Source organism: Psammomys obesus, unplaced genomic scaffold (genome assembly GCF_907164565.1).
Source record: "Psammomys obesus unplaced genomic scaffold, mPsaObe1.curated_primary_1811, whole genome shotgun sequence".
Classification (NCBI taxonomy): Eukaryota; Metazoa; Chordata; class Mammalia; order Rodentia; family Muridae; genus Psammomys; species Psammomys obesus.
Window position 1 is genome coordinate 29,630,150 of NW_026585504.1, and position 21,940 is coordinate 29,652,089.

The 21,940-nt window shown below is 48.5% G+C and overlaps 1 protein-coding gene across 3 annotated transcripts in view; it reads right to left on the reverse strand.

The window, feature by feature from the left end:
* Wt1 (WT1 transcription factor) overlaps nucleotides 1–20,154 on the reverse strand; it is a 37,973-nt gene extending 17,819 nt beyond the window's left edge. For 2 of the 3 annotated variants that reach the window (XM_055604186.1, XM_055604175.1), the window contains exons 1-5: nucleotides 20,145–20,154; nucleotides 18,091–18,213; nucleotides 17,701–17,803; nucleotides 8,220–8,297; nucleotides 7,228–7,278 (exon numbers count right to left, since the gene is read on the reverse strand). In XM_055604186.1, coding sequence (XP_055460161.1) covers nucleotides 7,228–7,278; nucleotides 8,220–8,297; nucleotides 17,701–17,803; nucleotides 18,091–18,213; nucleotides 20,145–20,154 — 365 coding nt within the window. The remainder of the gene's footprint in view (nucleotides 1–7,227; nucleotides 7,279–8,219; nucleotides 8,298–17,700; nucleotides 17,804–18,090; nucleotides 18,214–20,144) is intronic. The other variant, XM_055604194.1, reaches the window with a different exon arrangement.
* Nucleotides 20,155–21,940: the final 1,786 nt, after the last annotated feature.

Sequence of the window (21,940 nt, forward strand, 5' to 3'; positions counted from 1 at the left end):
CTTCATGAAATGATTTTATTTATTTAATTTATTTATTTATTTATTTATTTATTTATTTATTTATTTATTTATTTATTTATTTTTGCTATTTAGGAAAACAATGCATTGTGTATACACACACGAGAGTGGTAAGGCCCAAGTATGGAGATCAGAGGAAAACTTGTGGAAGTTGGTTCTGTCTTTCCACAACCACTGAGTCCTGGGTTTGGGTCCCTGAATTTGGCAGCAAGTACCTTTACCTACTGAGCCATCTTGCCAGACCACTGACCTGCAAGTGTTTTGGATGCATGTGCGAATATGTATTACTTGTGTTCCTGGTTCAGAAGAGAGTTGGATCTCATGGAACTGGAGGCACAGATGGCTTTGATCCACCATGTGGGTGCTGAAAACCAAACCCTTGTCCTCTGAAAGAGCAGCAAGTGCTCTTAAAACTGTTGAGCCATCTCTAGCCCCTCATTTAGTATTTTTCTCATTATTTATTTTTTGAAATTATAATAAAATTTCCCCTATCCTTTCCTCTCTCCAATGCCCCCATTGACCCTTCCTTAATCTCTTCAAATTCACAGCCTCTTTTTTCATTAATTGTTGTTACATATATAAATATGTTTAAGTATTACATATATACATGTTTAAGTATAACATATATATTCCTAAGTACGCAGATAACTCTCTGTTCAGTCTGTATTATATTACTTGGCTGTGTATTTCACTGACCATTTGACATTACATAACAAATCGCAGTGCTCTTCTCTGGAGAAGAATACTCCTGCTCTCAGTTGCCTATATGCCTCTTTGTGTAGGGTTGAATATATATATGTATTTTTGAGACAGGGTTTTTCTGTGTAAACCTGGCTGTCCTGGAACTTGCTCTGTAGACCAGGCTAGCCTCGAACTCGCAGAGATGCACCTGCCTCTGCCTCCTGAGTGCTGGGATTAAAGGTGTGCGCCATCACGCCCAGCCTTGAGTACTTCTTAATGAACCTTTCCCTTGAGACTGAGAAAGTGTCCACTGACATCCATCATTCACTCGCACTCCATCCTGGCTTACACAGGCCATAGCGTCCAGTTCCACATCTGGAGAGCGAGCACACTCACTCCACCATCACCAGCTCTGGCATTTGTTCCACCCGTACTTTCATTGCTTAAACCTTGACTACATTTCCCTTTTGAAAGTTTCTTTAGAGATACGGCTCATCTGTCTCCATTCATCATGCAGCCTAAGCATCAATCACTACAGACTCAAGTGGTTCATAGCCAGCCCTCCCCTCCCACTGTATAAATCAGTGCTCAGGAACCATCAAAATCCTCACCACATGCAAAGCTCCTCAAACTTCTCCTAGCTGATCTCATCATATTTCGCACTCAGAACAGAGCTAAGAGATGCTCTATTATCCACTGGCCCTGGATGCTCAGCAGAAGGTTTTTAGATGGAATTTTCCTTCCTACATGAACACACAGACACGGGAACTCATAGTCTCACAGACCACACAAGATGTATCAGGACTTGCTTTATACATCACTGTTAACGGGGTGCTAATTTATCAGAATCCCTATTCCATCTAACTTGCTGTGTCCTTCTGTATTCTTGAAGGTTTGGCTCTATGGACAGATGTTCATCTTCCTGATGAGCAGCACCCTGAGCCTAAGTGACAGGTGAACCCCTCATCTCCTGTGATGGAAAAGATGAAGGGCGGGACCTTCCTGTTCTCACAGGCACACAGCCAGCTTGCTCTTCTAACTATCTGAAAACTTCCAGAAAAGAACCAATGGTCTGGATCAGCACAAGGTTCTGGAGACTGAACTCCTGCAGTTCCAGTTGCAATAGAGGCGCCTGGGGGTTGAAAACTTCAAGAAAGTCCTTTCTGATCCACCCTTCAAAATCACCTTGAAGAGCTCAACAAACGAGCCGGTGAGGCTGCCCCAGCGGGGACATGCTTACCTGTCATGCAGGCAGGCCTGGGTTCCATCTCCAGGACAGAAAAGCAAACAAAACCCTCAAAGAAACAAAGGAAACCCTACATAATAATTCAACCGAATCACACTCTCAAAGGGATTATGACTTATATAGTAACAATAAAACCTTTTTTTTTTCAAGACAAGGTTTCTCAAACCGAAAGATCTACCTGCCTCTGCCTCCTGAGTGCTAGGATCAAAGCTGTGCACCACCAGTGCCCAGCTAATAAAAATCTTTCAACATGAGGAAAACAGCCACTGACAAGAGGTAAAACACAGAAGAGACAATATCTACATGACATGCAAGGAAAAGACCTTGCAGAAACAAGCAACACTTGAGAAGCACTAACACTACGAGATGAGCTATTCCAGCTTGTACCCACAGCCTCTCGGCCAAGCCTAAGGGACCTCTTCCTTCTCTCCCCTGCCTTGCTCCACCATCCCCTCCCAACGTTCACTTTCTTCTTTTCCGTCGCCATCATCGGCAAACAAATATGCCATACTCTGTTGCCTAGAAATTAAAACAATTAAAAAAAAATAGGAAAGGAAAGCCACCCTCTCCTGACCTCTTCCCCAATCAAGAACCTTTGTCTTTGTGTCTGGCTCTCTTTCATGCAGACCTGCCTGAAGAAATTGTCTGCATGGGTTGTCTCCAGCGCACCTCCTCCCATTAGCCCTTGGTCATGCTAGGAAAGGACACCACACCTGACCTACACCTCAGCCCCTCAGAATCTCTTAAACCCATCTAACAGACCTCCCCCCAGCCCCAACCATCCAGGGATAACTGCTGTTAACAGCCACATATTTTCCTTCTGCAGATGCACACAAAACAAACGTTGCTTTTTAAACATTATCTAGGTGGTGAGATGGCCGACAGTTTCTCCATAACGTTTTAGCGCTGTCTGAATTATTTTTAATGAGAAACATGTGTTGTTTTCTAATCGTGGTGGGGTGGGATGATTTCATCTCAGATAAAGCGTGTACCTCTGCCTTAATGAAGCCCTCCATCCGTGGCTTGTTTCAAAAGTGAGGAGCTGGGAAGAAAGCTAAGACAAGTAAGTAGGAGAGACACCTACGAAAATATGCAGTAGCCCCTCATTTCTGAGAAACGTTTGGAAGACTTTTTAATAGTGTACATGCTAAGTCAGTATTTCATTTTCCTAGCTAGAGATTATTATCTTGCCTTGGGCAGATGACGGAGAGAAGAATAAATGGTGGGGGGTGTCTCAGAAAGGCTAGGAGTAGCCAGAGCTGAAATACTCCTTGAGTCATAATGTCTCCTTCCCTTGTCTGTTGTGTCCTCTCTTCCTGTAACAGTTCATTCTCTTCGCTCCACCCAGCAGAAGTGTGGAAACCGCCATGATCCTCATTTCCAAGCTGGCCCCTTGGTACTGCTTTCCTCTCCCATCTTCCCTTTCTTATCTTGATCTAAACAAACCTGTCATTTCTCTCTCGTGTTTATGAGAGGAACATAATTCTCACCTTAGCACTCAACAGTTAGAGATGTAGTTTTGAGGCAAGAAGCCCACAATACTCAAAAAAGAAAAATAATAAATAGAAATAATTTTATCATAGTTTTAAGGGAACATTTTCTAATAATCAACACTCTGGTGAAGACTGAGAGTCCAATTTTATGATAGCTTGTCAATACATATTTACTCAACCTGTTGAGTCCATCATTTCTTGAGATGGGAGATGGTCAAGGGTCAATGAAAACATAGGAAGTCTGGAGGAATATAAAGCACAATGTCAATGACACTCCTCTGGGCTACTGGTTTGGGGCGGGTGGTTGTTACCTTCCCCAGATCAACCGCATTTTTTTTTAAATGCTCTGGTTTTCACAAGTACGTAAGAATTTAAAAATTAAATGTGCTCACTGGTAGCTGCTCAAAGAGAAAAAGAGGGGGAGAGTAAGAACAAGAAAGCAGAGTAAGTCCTCCTCCTGTCCTCCTGTAGCCAGAGGGAGGAGGACACTGCCCTGAATCCTGAGGCTCCAGCGAACCCAAAGTCTGCTCTTCAGAGAGTACACCTGTCAGACCTTAGCCAGGTCCAAGGCAGGGCAAAAACAGAAGTGTGGTTTGAGCAGTGTGACTCGGTGGAAGAGAAGTTTAGGTAGCATGCGAGAGATAGTGTTCCATTCCAGAGACCCTGAAGGAAGGGAAATGCTTCGGCAGCATAACGGAGCCTTTTGGAAACGAAAAATGAACAGCATGGGGCAGAGGGTCCAGGAGCAAGCTAAGGAATGTTCTCTTCACCGAGCTGCTCCTGTTCCAGGAATCATGGCTCCCCACCTTTGCTTTGGCACCTGAAGTGCCAGGAGCTACTTAAGAGCAGGGCAGGTTGTCTGTTTTCAAGAAGTAAATCTCTGGGACAGGTACTGTGTGCGCAGGCGCTGAAGGAAGGTGCAGGGCTGTGCCTAAGCTCCCAGCCAGCGCCTCAGCTATCTCTTTTGGCAGAGGTTCTCGGGGATGAGACCATGTCTAGTGGGGATTTTCTCCAGCTTTGACAGCCCTGGCCCCACCAAAACACACAGTCTTGTTTCCCCATACATCACTCCTTGGGAGTCTTCTGGGTTTTTCCTTTCCAGCATCCACAGGTCAAATACTGTGTGTTCCCAACAGTCTGTGAACTTCTTGGAGCAGCAGAGGGACATTGATTTTGCTCAGCCCTCCTTTTGAGATTCTATTGTGTTAGATTTCCCACTCCCCCTACCCAGTCCCCGGAGAGTAACTTCCTCCTTGTTCTAATAACTTGGACCACAGTCAAGGTTGATGTGTTTCTCATTCTGCAGGCTATTTTCTTCAGAAGAGACAAAACAGAGGCCAGCAGGGTAGCAGAGGTTTGTCAGCAGTCTTAGGAAGTCAGCAGCCGTTTAAGAATACACAAAGAAAATGTTTTCAAACAAACACAAAGTAGACAGAGCTGGACGTCAGAAACAGAAGTGTCCAAATGCACAACTTGTGCTCAACGACTCCCCAGAAGTGTTGTGCTAAGAACCCGCTTTAAAAAAAAAAAAATTATTTCCTTGCCTCAGGAAATGACACAGTAGGTAAAAGTACTTGCTCTGCAAGCATGAGGACCCGAGTTCAAATCCTCAGTACTCAACACAAGAACCCACATGTGGCACCCTGTGCCTGTAACCCCAGCATTGGAGGCCAGAGACAGGCAGATGCTCAGAGCTTGCTGCTTGCTGACCATTCAGCCTAATCAAAAGAGCAAGCTTTCCAGGTCAGGGAGAGAACCTTCCTCAAGCCAACAGTGTGGAGAATGTTAGAAGAAGATGCCCAGTGTTTTTTTTTTTTTTTTGCTTCCTCTGCACTCATGTGCATGCAAAACACACAAACACACACACGTTGAATTTCATTTGTCTATGGGAGAAGAAAAAAAAGGGGACTTCACAAAGTGCCTTCTGACTGGAACTAAAATACAGGATTCTCCCATTCAAGGTGATAAAAGCAGCGTGGTCCCAAGGGACATGAGGAAATTCAAAAACAGGCAAAGAGATGCTACAGAGATGACTCAGCAGCTATGAGCAAGGATTTAATTCTCATCACCCTTGTGGTAGCTCACAACCATCTAGAACACAGGTTCCGGGAGATGTTAGGTCCTCTTTTGGCCTATGTGGGCACTGCAGGCATGTAATGCGGACACACATTCAAGCGAAACACCCATACAATAAAATAAAATCTTTGGGGGAGGGGGACGTGAGACAGGGTTCCTCTATATAGCCTTGGCTGTCCTTGAGCTCACTTTGTAGATCAGGCTGGCCTCAAGCTCACAGAGATCCATCTTCCTCTGCCTCCTGAATTCTGGGATTAAATGCTACCATGCCAGGTCAACAAAATAAATCATAGATAGATAGATAGATAGATAGATAGATAGATAGATAGATAGATACAGACAGACAGACAGATAGATAGATAAGACAGACAGTCAGACAGACAGACAAGCAATCTCTTCCAGGGTGGAAAAATGGGTTCAGTCTGAGATACATGGTATTTTAATTTTAAAACTGACATTTTTATACGTGAATACTGACTATTTTCTTGAAATTACGAATCCAGTTGTGTTTCTCATCATTGAGGAAAAATAAATTTCTTTCACCCAGAGCTCCAAATAAAGTCAGAGTATTTAAGAAATCCACTTTTATGTCAGAACTCTTTTTCCAAGACGGAAGTAATGGATAAAAACTCTTCTCATTTTTTTTTTACATAAAAGTAACACGATCACACTTATGATATGATTTGCAAACCCTGCCAAGTGATGCCTTCTACACAGATAAGCCCTGTAAGATATCCAGTCAAGGCCAGGCATGGTGTCATACCTGGGAGCCAAAGCAGGTGAGTAAGTTCCCAGCCAGCTGGTCTACACAGTGAGTTCCAGGCCAGCCAGGGTTACATAGTGAGACCCTTATCCATAATTCTTGGAATCAAACAAACCATGAAACCTATATTCTGGCATGAAGAATATTTTTAAAGTAAAACATACTGCTTACTTGAAAATCATACTCTGGCATTTCATCTGGGGAGAATTAGTAAATTGTGAATGGTGAAGGACGAAACCAAGAAAACTTAATAGAAACGGAGAGAGGAATATTTCAAAACTATGGAAATTTTTGTTTGTGTTGTTTTCAGATGCACAGAGAGTGGGTAGAAACTTGGATGAAAGCAGAAAAACTGAAGGACAGGGAGAGGTCTCAGAAGACAAAAGTATGACTCCTCTGATGGCCGAAGGATATCCAATAAGAAGGACAGATCCAACAAAGGAAGGAAGATGAAAGCCAGTCCTGATGTTTAAGCATAGAAAACAAAATCAAAAGGTACCTCTGGAAATGTCCCAGAGTACAGGCTACAGGGCTGGCGAGGCACAGAAATTCAAGAACAGAGTGAGTGGGGATGAATGTCTTTGCAAAGTTTGCCCACAGAGTCATAGGGAAAAGTCAGCTCTCCCTAGGAAATGTAAATCTATGGAGAAAAGCAAAGTTAGGTAAGCAAGGCTGAAAGACCTGACTAACCTACAAAGAACACATTTGATGCTACAAATAGAATGCTCTGAGAAACAAGGATATGAGCAGGGTTCCTGCTGTATGGGTTTTTTAAAATTGTGCACGGATGTTGGTGAGAAAAATAATCACCAACTCTCTGTGGTCTTCAAAAGACTACAGTAAATAAGGAGAGGGCTGAGACAGGGGTAGAAATGTCTTCCCTGTCCCCATGTCAGGCCTAACTCCTGACATGCCCCAGATGTCAGTCAACAAAGCCATTGTCCACTCACTTGCTCTGCCCTTCTGTCCATTTCACTGAGCTGGAGCTCCCAGCAGCCATTCTAGAAGAGAAGAAAGGTAGGAAATGGGGAATGGAGGATGCATGGTTCCAGCAAGGCCCTGGCTCCCAGAATCCAACCAGAAGTTCTGAAGCTAATGGTCTTGTCAAGAGTGCTGAAATATGTCCCTAGTCCCACTGGTTGGGGTCAAATGCGCCCTCAGAAAGTCTAGACAGAGTCTGAGCACTGGAATCAGATCTGGGCTTGGATTCCAAGCCTCCCTGTCCCCTCCCCACCCCCTAACTGGATGGGAACTTTGGAAGTGATATGAGGTGTTTATTATTCTGTAACAAGGGTGATGATGCTTAGAATCCAGAAGCCGAGGTGTGGTGGCCTAGAAGAGCACCTGACATCAGCTCCTTAGCGCTCTTTGACCGCTGAAAACCAGCCCCATCCGCCTTCCTTTCTTCCAGTTTTTTTAGGCTCACAGAGAAGCTCTCTACATGTCTGGCAGCCGTGTTGTGTTCTCCCTACAGCACTGGTGTATCTTGTGTGAGCAAAGCCTTTCAGGAGTGGACACACCTGACTTCGGGCTGATCAAATCAACACCACACCACTACAGTTCAGACCGTAGACTTTGTACATGCGGAGCATTTCTTGATAAGATAATACAAGGGTTAACATCAGTGATATCGCCAGTGAACTGTAAATATTCAATGAAGTTTCATGGGCACCACATCTTTGAAGAATTCTAAAACATTCAACAAGGAAAGGCCACACGAAGACGTTCCCAATATTCCCTGTTCCCTTGTTCCAGACGAAAACATCCCATTGTACATTTTTTTGGAAATTTTAATGTTAAACATACCTCTCCCACTGAGAGAGGGAGGAAAGTCTCTGAGGGGCACTAGGAGCTATGGCCCCCTTTCTAGGCCTAGGCCTGTTCTCCCTTCTGAAGCTATAAACACCCTGAAAATGAGTTAAACAGATATAAAGTTTCTTACCCCTTTAAGGTGGCTCCTAGGTTCATCTGATTCCAGGTCATGCATTCAAGCTGGGAGGTCATCTGGTATAAATTGTCACTGTGAAAAACACCCATCGTTAGAAACATAGCCACATGCACAAGGACAGACTGTTTCTCTAAATGAAATGGAGTATTTGCTTTACAGCACAAGCTTCCATCTTTTCTACAATGATGAATATATGAATCTGAAATGGTTTTCATTTCATTCTGATTTCTGCATACACACACACACAGAGCAGAAAAGGTGAGAGTGATTTAATTTTATATATATGCCTCAGTATAGTGAACTTTGGAGTTTCTGAAGAGATATAAAACCTTGGAAAGGAACGGGTAGAGGGAGTAGGGCTTTGAAAGGTAACACAGGCTGGACAGCTCAACATTAAAGTTAAAGGCCTGGAGCTAAGAGTAAAATGACAGAGGATTAATTATTCGTGAAAAGGCCGTTACATTTGTTTAATCAAAAGGATAAGTATCACGTGATCATGAGGGTCCAAAAGGTCAGAGTGATGGATGATGAACGGGCTAATACCCAAGGATGTGACGAGCAAAAGAAACAGGGCAAGAATCCCAGCACACAGCCGCGGAATTATTCTGCATTTATTTTATAATCCTAGTGCATGCCAAGTAAAGTTTTAAGAAAAAATATTTGAAAACAGCTCATGGTTTACATTAAGACCCCAAAGGGGAAAATATACCTCCCTGTAAGACAACCAAGAGCTGTTCTCTCTCCACTGCAGATCTCGCTTCTAACACATAAACCAATGATCAGAAATCTGCAACAACCAGGCCCTATTAGGGAGACATTAAGCACCGAACCGAAAGGGTTAATTACGAAAGCGGAGGCCCAAGAGATTAATGGTTTGTCTGGAAACCTTCGGTCTAAGTGTATTACAGGAGAGAGTTTTCACCCTGCCTTCACAGCCCAAGTGAACAAAGATAAGAAGCATTCGATACCTAACGCATGATACCAGATCACAAATCCTGAACAATCTCCTATCTTGTCCCGACATTCTTTTCTGTTGCTTCATCTGGCACAGGCAATAGGAGTTTTTAATTCAGAAAGCAAGCATTTTCTGGGCCAACTGAACTGAGAACTTGCGGAGGGCTTACAGCAGTCACACGGCTCTGAATCACTGAATACTGTGCATGCTCGCCGGCTCTCTGCCCCGCTTGATAAATAACGGCAGAGTCCATCTGACTCTCCTATCTAGCAGCTCTCTGCAAATTATTTAGAACTCCTTAAGGCCAGTACTTGGGCTGAAGAGGAAATCAGCTTCCAGGAGGAGATTTTTTTTTTTTTTTTTTTTTTTGCATATGAAAAGTGACTTCAAACTCCCAAGTATGTGTAGCTTCATTAATCAGTGTGTATCTGGACCCTATCATTCATCCCTGGGTCTGACTAGTTATTACGCTACCACAATATCCTACATATCAATGAAGAAGAAAAAAAAAAAAAAAAAGATTAGTCTCTGCTGGAGCTTCTCCATTCGCAGCGGCAGCCCGTGCTGGTCTGTGCCACTACATTTCGCAATTCCACGAATTCTTTCTGCGAGGCTGATGTAATTAATTCCTGAAAGACCCCCACTTTTATTAGAAGTGCCAGCCTGCCGCATTTACCACAGCCCAGTTTCTTGAACTTTCTTTGGGCTGACAGTTCATTAATAAGCGGCCTCCTCCACAATCTCTCCTCCGGTTTTTGTTCTCCTGTGCCTTTTCATCAAGCAATCCATTTATTAATCTTGCCATTAATCTCAGCCAAACGGGCATTGTTATTCCCCAGGTAGCTCTATATTTTTGTCACTGATTTTTAAAAAATTGTTCACCAACTAAAACCACTCAGCTGCAGCTGACAATTTTTCCCTGGACCCCATTGGGACGTGGGGTCTCTCTGGACTGACTTGATCTTTACATGAGGTCCAGAATATGATAATTTTCAGGAGGGCTGGGAAATAAGGTGAGCAGCAGAAGTTGGCGCATAAGGATGACTAGATCTCAAATATCTAACTTTACACTCAGAGATGTTCTAAGACTCAATGCACAGTCCGGATTCCTAACTGCATCGCTACAGAAAGATCCCAAACACAAATATCTTTAAATGCACTTCCTTGATCCCCAGTAAAAGAAGTTTCTCAAACACCGAACATAATATCTTATGTGTCTTCCTACAAGTTATTTAATAATAATTTTTTCAAAGCTTCTGTATTGCACTGTCTGATCTGAAAACCACTAACTGTGTAGGGCTATTGAACCCTGGAAATAGCCCTGCTGTGATGAAGTTTGGGCTCTTCTGGGTCAAGTACAATGGTCTGTAACACGCTTCTTTTTCTTTTAATGTAGTTACTAGCACATTTCAAATACATGTATGGTCTATTGTATGTTTCTACCGCACAAGGGGTATGACGAGTGGCATTTGGCATGCCCTGCTCCTCTGGAAGCATTTGGAGTCAGTGCCTACTTCTTGCTGTCATTTACCTAATAATCATACTCTCACAGTAATATCATGATTTTTAAAATAATACTACCAATTTTAAAAAGCTATCTTTTCATGGTGATCTTCCTCTATTAGAGACCCTTAGGGATCGATGGGATTATGTTTTGAGTCTACGTGAAAATCTGGGCAAATTACTGTTGAGCTCTCTGTACCTCAGATTTCACGTGGCAAGTGAGGCAACTGATCTTAGTCTCATTTTATAGGGATATTGTAAGGCTCAAAGACACTGATGTTCAGAACGGCTCTCCAGAGATGACTCGGAGGGCGTACGGTGTTCTAACCTATCAAATCTTATCAGGCACATCTGCGCCTTCTGGGTGTCGCTGCTGACAACTTCATGGAGTCATCACCCCATCATACTCCTGGGCATGAATCAACGGCTGCTTCTATGCTACCATTTACACAGTAGCAGTACAGAGAGAATCTGGAGGTGAAAGACACACACCCAAAGGAACATCGGGACCATTGACTCCTGGAAGCTGCAGGGATGCAAGATGGCTGCCCTATTCTTTCCTTCTCACTAGGGACAGTGCATCCTTCCTGCCAGATTGACTGGCCTCCCAACCCTGCAGTGTGTTCTGGTATCTCAGCGGCAGCGCTTCAGAATAAGGAAAGTTGGGAGATGGATTGGGAGAGAAGGGATTGCAGGAAATCTCCAAGCTGCTGGTAGTTTTCCTTAGCCATATCCTTCCTTCTGCCGGAGGGTGGGCTGGCTGCATGGCACAGCTTTCCCTCGAAAGCCAATGGGAAGCAATGGCAACAACTGCCACTGCACAGAGAGCACGGTATGAACGTGAGCAGAAAATACTGGCTCATGCGAGAGTCAGATTCTGATCTCTTTGGGCAATCGGTCAACACCCACCTCTCCTCCTGAAAGCCTGTGGAAAGCGGCAGCATCATTCAGGGAATATTGACCTCTGGCAAACGAAGCATTTACTTATTAAATAGCCATGGTCAGTCTCCACCACTCCTTCCCTAGAGGGGATGAGATTAAGCAGGTGGTTTGGCTCAAGGCAGCCCCTGTGGTCACGTAGACATTTCAGCTCCAACCATTAAGCTCTGCCTGGTCGGAAGTGGACTCTGAGGATACAGGCTGCTAAAATATATCCCCAAAGTCATGATATCCTTTATATTTTAAGGAGATTTTTTTTAAGTCGGTTGTTTCCTATGTAAGAGATGTTTGAAGTCAGAGGCAAGGGAGCAAGGAAAGAAACTTCTCTAGCTGGGATTAATGCGAGTTGGAGTAAAATAAAAGGAAGTCAGTCCTAGCAAAAGGGGGAACTTAAAAGGAAATCAGTAGTAGATCATATAGTTTGTTTTGGCCAGGATTGCAGAATTGCTGTGTTCTTGACCTCTACACAAAAGAAAGGAAGGAAAAAAAAAAAAAAAAACTCCACTATTATCTAGACCAGCACTCCTCCACTCTTGAAGTGCAGTGGGCTCAGGCACGTTTTCATCTTTAACTGTGTTTACTATGTTCTGCTGAACAGGCAGAAAGGCTCCTCTCAGAACCCTCTAACTAACCCATTTGAGATCACAGTTTCTTCTGCCATCGTGGCTGGGGCTGAGCAAAGGGAATTTCAGCAGAGCTTGTAAAGCTTCCCCCATCAGGTTCAAAGACAGTCAAACAGTGTTTTGGTGTTTTAAGTGGAGATGCCCAGCGTTGGTGGTAAGACTTTGGAGATAAGGGCTCCTCCTATGATGGCCTAGCCCTGTACCAAGGGAAAAGTCTCCGTGGCCTCGATTCTACCCTTCAAGCAAGCTGCATGAGGAGAGGTTTCCACACAGCCTTTCCCTGTACTGGTCCTCCCTCCACGGCGCCATGGAAGCTGACTGCCCTGAACTTTCTGCCCAGCAGGCTACGGTGAATAATTATTTCATAGTCGCTCTCTTGGTATTGTATTTGCTCTCAAGCTCACCAGCTAACCAAAGGAAAACCCACTAGGGATTCAATTTCTAATAATAAACACTTGGTTAGTGCACAAGTTACAGGAATATTTGGAACTAGATTTCTCCCCCTCCCTGGAGACGGAGTCAATTCAAGCCTGTGGCTTTGATAACGCCACCCTGAACAGCCAGCCCTTCTGCTGGCCTCTGTGGGAAACAAACAGCGCTGTTGTGCCGTATAAAAAGATACTGTACGATGCACATGGGTTCACAAGTGAAGACAGGTGAAGCTAATGGGCTTCACGGTCAGGGGCTCCACTGAGCGCACTGTCCTCCATTAAAATAGTTGGAGCGCAAGCTTGTAGAATTGAAGTAGCGCTACCTGATGAAGAGCAAACACGGGGCAAATGGAAATCTTCTCATTTAAGCCCGTAGCACAGCCAAGGAAAGCCATGTAAAGCTACAGGCTAGAAAAATGACTCTCACTGTGTTCCGTGACCCCCACAGGAGTCACATCAAATATCAAATATCCTGCCTATCACACTGCAATTCAAAAATTGTCGCAAAATTACAATTAAGAAACAGCAATTAAATCACTGTATGGTTGGGGGGGGAGGTTACCATAAAATGAGGAACTGTATTAACATGTCAAAGCATTAGGAAGGTTGAGGACCACTGGGCTAGAGAGATGGCTCAGCCCTTAAGAACACTGGTTGCTCTTCCAGGAGAGCAGAGTTCAATTCCCAGAACCCATACAGAGGCTCACAGACACCCATAATTCTAGTCCAGGGGCATGCATCTGACACTCTCTTCTAGTCACCGCATGTACATGGTACAGAGACATACATGCAGACCAAACACCATACACGTGAAACAAATAACTGCAATGTTTCAAAAGAAAGACATGTAAAGCTAATAGGAAAGGCAAAAGGGTGGGTTAAAAACTAGAGTGTGAAAAGATGGGTATCAACGGGAATATGCTTCAAACAGTGTCCAGCCCTTTTCAAAGTAGCCATGAGACCCACCATAGGCCACAGGCCACGGGGAGTGGCAGCTCCTACAGTAGAAGTAGGTTAGTAAGCAGAAGAGGCAAACGGTGGCACCTGCAAACAATGCCCAGCTGGCTGCCTTGTCCGGCAGAAACTGCAATGGGTTCTGGTGTGTGGGGCTGGACTGCATTACAAACCAGGTAAGCCCGGAAGAAGTCCTCCCAGGGCAGCCCAGATGAGAAGAAAGATCTGTGCTCTGGAGTCTTTAGGAGGCGTGTACTGTACTGGGTATCACGCAGTGCTGTATGTCCAATGGGAAAGAGGAAGCTGAACAGATGTGCAGCTTGGTCTTCACGTGGGTCCCCTAACAATGGGAGCAGGGGCTGTCTCTGACTCTGTGGCCTGCCTTCGGATCTCTTTCCTATATCTGGGCTGCCTTGTCTCCCCTTGGAGGAGGAGAGGGGAGAATAGGGGAAGAGTGTGAGGTTGGAACTGGGAGGAGAGGAGGGAGGGGGCCTTGATCAGGCTGTAAAGTGACTAAATAAATTAATTAATGGAGAAAAGGAATAAAAATGCAACTTAAAAAAATAGGAAGCTGAAGGAGTCTGGAGGATACTGCTTTTGACAATACTCACCAGAAAACATACTGCCCATGATTCTCTACAGGAGTAACATGGACATTTTCTCCCACCACTATGGGAGAAAATAAGAATGACACATGCCATCTTCTGAGAGTAGCACTTAGCCATGTGAGAAAAAACAGGGTGCAGAGAGTAGAAGAATGGACTGGATCCTCATTATCTGAATTTGAATCCAAAATTATGGTCCTCACTGTGCCCCACTGGGGGAAGGAGGAATCACCTCTCAGTTTCCTCCTTTGTAAATGGAGGTGAGAACCCACTGCCCACCTCAAAGAACAGTGAGTGATGTGGATGAAGGAAACCAATACCCATAAGGTACTCTACACTGGTACCTCACGAGTTGGTCTGTGCAAGCATTTGTATTTAGTATTTATCAGTAGAAGATCCTGACATAGAAAGGGGCATAATCCAAGCAAGTGGTCCAGATTCTCTCATGTTCAAAGTACAAAGGGGCTTTCTTTGGACTCTCTTCATCAAGTTAGCTTAAGTTTCTAAACTTACCTCCTTCTCAGTAAAATGAAGATTATAGCATCTACTTCAGAGGTAGTAAGAAAGATTAATGGGCTAGCTGAGCACTGGAGAGAGAAAAGAATGATGTAGGGGATAAAGGAGCTGAAATGTTGAGACTTTCTTCAAAGCGGACTCACAGCAGTACTCTGCTTGTTTAATGGCAGAGTTGTGCCCTTTCGTGTATCTCAAACTAGAGATGGAAAATAGATCCCAAGCCTGGGGAGACAGAAGTCTGTATGGGCAGAGAGGGCTGTGGTATGGGGAGCAAAAGAATAGCAGCTAGGCAGACAAAATACGAACAAGCCTTTCTCTCCCAGGTGTTCCCAACTTCAGAAGGAAAAAAGATACTTGAGCTAAGGACACCACCACCACTGAGCATCTAAAGAAGGTGAAGATTTCAGCAGTTAAAGTTTGCTTCCGTTTTCTGGGCTACTTAAACATTATAGTCACGTAAGTGTCTAAAGACCTGTCAAATGTTTTTAGGACAAAAAAAAAAAAAAAAGAAGTATGTAACCTCACATGTAAACTTGCCTACTCATCATTCCTGTGGAAAGTTATCGGGATCTGGAAAAAGGATTACCAATACTGTGAATTTAAGATAAGAGGAGCATCAAAGACTCAAGAGAACGCTTCAAGGGAGTAACCTCTTTTCCTACAAGGGTCACAATTGTTCTCACTATGATTCTACTTAGGAAAATTCTGTACTAGAAGAAAACGGTGTTTTTATGAGATCAGTGTTAAAAGCGAGATCAAAGCAAGTTTTAGAATGTCATTGAAAAAAACAAAAAGATAAGAAAATGTTTATGGAAGGTGAACCTGAGAAAATTATTTCAACAATGGTCAGCCCAAAGCTGGGCTAGAAAATGTGTGTGCTTTGTATATAAAATAAGCTCTTGATGTAGGGTGATATAGTTCAGGGGTAGCGTAGATGTTTGGCCCTGCAAAAGGTCCCAGTGACAAAAACCGTAACCATCAGAACGACTTCTCCCATCTTGATAGTAACCGTAGATTCATCCCCCAGTCAAAACCCCTCACAGTTTTCCCCAAGTCAAAAATCCATTAGTGGCAACTTCGTTGGTAAAAAACGATACTAAACTGTATCTACTGTGATCACTTTATCCAAGATACCTTCTTGTGGCCGCTCAGCCCTTCTGATGGACACTCAGTATGGGCAGAGATTTGGCCAAAGGGGGAATGAGAAATGTGTTTGTGGCAGTGGTTGGGCAACAGGTCTCTCTCTCTCTCTCTCTCTCTCTCTCTCACACACACACACACACACACACACTTCCATCTTGCTCCTCCCCAGTCCCCAAAACGGTACAGGCCCCATCTCCTCAACAATGCCCACTCCCACATCACGCTTTCTTCCTGAGAGGACCAAGGTCCTCACACCGGGAACTGTTCCAGCAGCCTCCTTCAGGGCTACTAGAATAACAGCGGTGACATGCTAGCAATAGACAGGAAGGATGTCTGTGGCCCATTGCCACCACTCCCCAGAAGGGAAGCGGCTTCCAGCGGGGAGTGCGTTCAAATCTTGTACTCGTTCTGGTGATTTGCCCCCCCTCCCCCGCAGTGCCAGCCCGGGACTGCTTTCCCGCTAGGGCGGGAAAAGAGGCTTAGGTCCCTCTCCGCTCCCTGTGCATGCATTTCTCTCCCACATGCCTAAAGAAAAATGATGCTGAACCCAAGTTCCGAATAGATGGGCTGGATTTTTTCACATCAAATGGAAACGTTTTCCAAGTCAGAGAGCAAACCTAGAAGAGAACGGGCTTTGTGCCTCGATACCCGGATTGGAAGGCCGGACCAGCCCCAGAGTCAATTTCGTAAATACACCTGAGAGCCTCAATTTCGCCGCAGCGCTGCAGGCTCCAGAGTCTGGAGCAAAGTCGAGCCGAGCCGAGCCCCTCCTCCACCCGAGGGACTGGAGGTCCCCAGGCGCGGCCAGTCCCCCACCCAATCTCCCACGACAGACGCTTTTCCTTCCTTCATTACCTCACTACCTCCTTCCCTTGACGTCAACCTCCCGGAGCTGAGGGGCGGGAGGATGGGGATGGGGATGGGTTTGGGGCGGTCGGTGTCAGGATCCCCGCAGTACCCGGGGTGGGTGGGGGGAGGGGGCGGTGAGGTAATGCGCACCCAATCCCCTGCAGCCAGGACCAGCGAGCAGCACCTTCCAGCCTGTCGTCGCCGACCGGTGTGTACGCATCACGTTACCAAGCAACGCTATCTGCGGAGCGGGATGCCGGCCAAGTTCACCCAAAGTTGAAGAATAAATTTGGGGGGGGGGTGGAGGTAGAGAGTGGAACTCGAGACCCAGAGAACGGGTAAGGGAACAGACTTTCGATGAGGAAAAAAAAAAAAAAAAAAGGCGATCTTCCTTCTCCCGGGAGCAAGAAGGGCATCCCCTGGGCATCTTCCCGACCAAAGGCTCGGGGTCTAGCCCCAGAACGCACAGGGCAGCCACAGAACACTGCCCCGCGGGCCAAAACTCTGGCCCGGGTGGCCAGTTGGTGCGGAAGGCTTTCACCAGAAGGGTGGCAGGGGGGTGTATGTGGTCCTGAATTTTCGGTCCTGGGGAAGTTCAAGGGTCTCCCAGTGAGGACCGTTAAGAAATAATACAGCCGGGCCTGGTGGCGCAGGCCTTTAATCCCGGCCCTCGGAAGACAGGAGGCGGACAGACGGGCCCCTCCAATTCGAAGGGGGGCAAGTGCCAGGGCGGCCAGCACTGCCCACAAAAGCCCTAGTCCCAAAAAACCAAAGAAAAGAAATAACCCAATTTTTTTGCCTTCGTCTGCATCGGAGCAAGCTGTCCCGGGCGCCTGTCTCGACCTAAGCACTACCTAAAAGGCTTCCAGGCCCGCCTGCTGGCAGGGTCGGGTGCCCCCTGGCTCGCCTGCGCCTCGGGACGGCCGGGGAGCCGGCGGCCGGCCCGCCCCGTCTTACCTGCTGTAGGGCGTCCTCAGCAGCAGGGCCTGGCTGCCGGGGCAGCTCTCGGTGGGGGTGTGGCAGCCGTAGACCGGGGGCGGCACGGAGTACTGCTGCTCGCCTGCCGGGAAGCCGAGGGCAGCGGTGAGCGGGACCCGGGGGTTGCGGGGGAGGGGGAGGGCACGAAGGGGAGGGGTGTGATGCGGCGGGGGGAGGAGGGCGTGCGGACCCCCGGACGGGGGCGCGCGGGGAGGGGGGGTGGATTCGATCCTTCAAACTGGGTGCAAGCAGCTATTCCTTCTAGGGTCCCTTCTGAGGCCTTCCCCTCGCCTCCCCCCTCCCCCGATTTGCTGTGGGGCGGGAAGCGGTCGCCGGGCAAAGACCCCGCACCTCTCCCCGGCCACTTACCCAGCGAGCCCTGCTGACCCATGGGGTCCTCGTGCTTAAAGGAGTGGTTGGGGAACTGCGGCGCGTGGTGCGAGGGCGTGTGGGCGTAGCTGGGCGCCCCGTCGAAAGCGACCGTGCTGTACCCTGAAAGGGGGGGGGGGGGGGGGGCAGGAAAAAAAAAACCACAGGGTCAGTCAGGTAGAAAGAGCAGGGGCGTCGGCGCCCCCAGAACCCGGGTGCCAGCGGGTACCTGACCCCAGCCGGCAGTGGGGGTGCGTCACCCCCAGCAGGACTCCCCCTCCCCCCCTCTCTGCGGTGGGAACTCGGCCCCACTTTTCCCCTAACCGAGGTGCCGACCTCCCCGTTGCCCCCAGGTGGTTGGAGAGAGCGCCCAGCCCCGGGTGGAAAAGCCGCTGCCCGCCCCGGCGGGGCGGCGGGGAAGTTGTCTTCCTTAAAAACAAACAAACAGCGCCGAGGCTGGCTCTCACCTAGGGGCCGCCCGGCCCGGAGCGCTGAGGCTCCTCCGCTGACCCCGCTTTGACTCGGGGCTGTAAATCAGAGGCCCCCGCGCACCAACTTTCATTAATTACTCGGAGCCAGTTCAACGGTCTGGTCTGCGCTTTACGCGGAGAGAAGTAAATTGCCAGGGCGCGTTACCTCTCCGGGGCGCACAGCCTGACACCAAGACGCCCACCGCCTTTGGGAAAGCTTGTAGGGGAAGAAAGAAAGGACCTTTCCGGTTGGGTCGACTCCTTCTCTCCCCCCAACTCCCCAACCTACCGGAGAGCCCCGGAGGGCTCCGTTCTGACCACTGCTGTGCTGACCGACTTTCTTGCCCTAAGGGCCAGACAACTTAAGAAATAAAAATAAAAATAAAAATAAAAAAACTTACTGTTGGGTCTTTGTGAGTTTCACATGAGTCCCATTCACCTCCCTGTCCCCTCCTATCTGCCCTTCGCTCTTGCAACCTCCCCCCTCCAAAAAAGAAGAAAGAAAGAAAAAAAGAAAATTCCTTTTAAAGCGTGCAAGTGACACTGTCCCTGGGCAGTAGAGCCTCAACTCCTTGCCTCAGTTTCCCTGCTGAGAAACAGACGCTAGTGCTCCTTCCCTTCTCCCAAATGGATGGAAGGCAAGACGGAGTCTTGAAAACCTTATTCTTGTGTTATTACTAAATTTCGATAAACACGTGCCCCACCTGTTTTGCCAAAGCTCTGGCCGGTGCGGAAGGGGCACCCCAAGGATCCTCCTAGAGACATGATGGGGGTGAGGCCTCCCCCTCCCCACCCCGTGCTGGAGCTTGGAGGAGGGAGCCTGGACCTGTAGGGTGGAACAGGCCCAGTCTGTCGGAGGATGGCCACCCTCCTTCCCTTCAGGGCCGCCACAGCATCCCCAGTGGCTACCCACTTGGCAGTCCCTAAATCCCAGTAAATTCTACAGGCCGAGGTGGGACTGAGCCCCCTCCCCTGCCCCGGCTGGGCAAGGTTTTTCCACGAGCGGTCTCGGGGAGCATCCATTCATTCAGTACAGAGGAACAGGAGGCCGGCCACCTCCAGCTTCCAAACCCAGCGGGGACACCCAGGACCCAACCAGAACTACCCGAGCTTCTCCGGGGTGGCTCCGGGAGCTGTCAGTGAACGGTCTGGACTGCGGTGAAGCGAGGCAGGGGGCCCCACGCGAAGAGCCAAGCTGTGTCCCGGCCTCAGTTGTCCCCAGGATGCTCTGCCTGGTTAGTGACCGAGGAATCCCGCAGCTTCAACCCGGGCTACCCCAGAGCGCTCGTTTCTCTGATTTGTGAAGTGTGTGTGTGGGGGGGGGGGGGGGGGCTAACATCCAAACCCCAACAGCTCTTGGACTTGGCTTAACAAGCACGCATGGCCTTCCCGAGACTCCCTCCTGTGGGAGATGGCCTGACCCTACCTGAGGCCTACAGCTTCCAAACGAAATACGGGTCCAGACACCCACCCGAGCCTTCCCGGCCGCTGCGCGGAGTTTGTGAAAGAGCACTTAAACAAACAAACAAACAAAAAGAGGATGGGAGGAAGCAGAAGCAATAAATAAATTTTCTCTAAACGAACCCTTCTCCATTCTTGAGCCAGTGACCTCAGGCCACGCAGCATCCGAGAGAGCCGCCGGCAGCGAGGGCCGCGGGTGGGTGCCGGGCTGCTGGCACCCCCGAACTCCGGCCCAGGGCTGCGGGATCTCCCCACTCCGCTGGCTCGCGGCTGAGTCCCTCCCTCGGGGCTCCGGGGAGGGGCGGCAGCGAAGGCCGCGGGGCCGGAGGGAGGGGGAGCTCTCTTTAATTAGGGGCTTATCGGAACCGGGGCTGATTAGGAACCCGCTGTACCCGGGCTGAGCCGAGCCCAGGTCGGAATGAGGGGGGAGCGGGAGTGGTGGCCGGGGATGGGGGGGGGGGGACTGCTGACTCCACCAAGTATCAAAAGCGTTCAAAGGCTTCTTGTTCAGGCCTTGGAGGGAGAGGCCCTCGAGGCCGCGTTCCCACGGTTGGTCCGGGACCAGGGAGGGGGAGAGCAACCTTGACTCTACCGGGGATAAGAGTAACGCTCTGGGCTCTCCTCCCCTGGCCCTGGGGAGCTGGGGGGTGGGAGCGGGGGGGGTATCCCTACAGCGAGCTAAGCCCGGAAGGTGTTCCGGAAAACCCAGCGGCAACACGGGACAGGGCGGGTCCTCACTCCCACCCGGCTACCGTCCTTGATACCACCGGAGGGGGGCGCCTTTGGCCCCACCACGGCTGGTCTCCCCTGGCAGGACCAACCGACGGCCAGTGATCCCCAAACTACAAGGGCTGGTGGGGAGGGGGTGGTCAGAAGCTGACTGGCAAGGCCCGCCCTGGGTTCAGGCTAGGAAAATCCTCACACACACCCAAACCCCCACCCCACCCCCCATCCCTGCTTCTGGGTCCCCACAGATTATCCAACCATCTCACACTCACATGTTGTTCAGGCCCTGTTCAGCTGGGCAGAGAACACCCATTTCAACCACGGAGCCAAATTTTCCGGGAAAAAAAAAAAAAAGAGGGGTTCAAATCCTAGCTCTGCCTCTACCTAAGAGGCCTCTTGAAGTCTTTATCTCCTCGAGCCTGGATTTCAAGCACCCAGCATTAAGAGGCTCTCTCCATCTCTCTCCATCTCTGTGCGTCTTTTGAAGGTCCCCATGGCCACCAGCTGTCTTAATGGCCAGTCCACACACCCCACACAGGAATGTTTTGGTGTTTGCTACATTAAGATTTAGAAAAATAAGAGTGCCGGCTATCTAAGAAATGGGGGGTGCCCTTAAGAACCCCAGGAAGGGATGAGGGAGAGCCTTATGCTCCGAGGCCTGCGTCTGGGTCCGCTCTCCCGTGGCTGTGGCCATCGTCACGTTTTCCAGGGACACCTGACACCTTCTACTGATCGAGAACCCCCAAACCAAGCCCTGCGTCTTTAAAAGGATCCACGGGAACCCCAGAAGTAAAAGGAACGACTATCCCAAGAATCTCGGATCTGGGGGGCCCTGACCTCGTTGCCATGGGGGCTGGGAGGGGGCATGGTACTCCTCACTCCCGACCCCAGCAGCCAAGGAAGCCCTGGGACGGTACCCGTGCAACCCACGTGTTCTAACTAGGAGGGGGGATGTGACCCCGCCCTGGCCTTTTCTTGCGTGATGTGAAAACAGCCGGGTGTGGTGGGGAGCCCTGGGCCGCTGTGTCCTCAGACCCCCGAGCTCGCTCTTGGGCAGCAGCAAACAGCAACCTGTCAACTCCAGAACAACCGAGGCCCCAGCCCCAGAGCAAGGCTTTCCAGTCTCGATCCCACCTACCTGCCGTGGGCCTCTAGCAGAGCTGCGGCGTGGAAAGTAAGAAAGGCCTTCACAC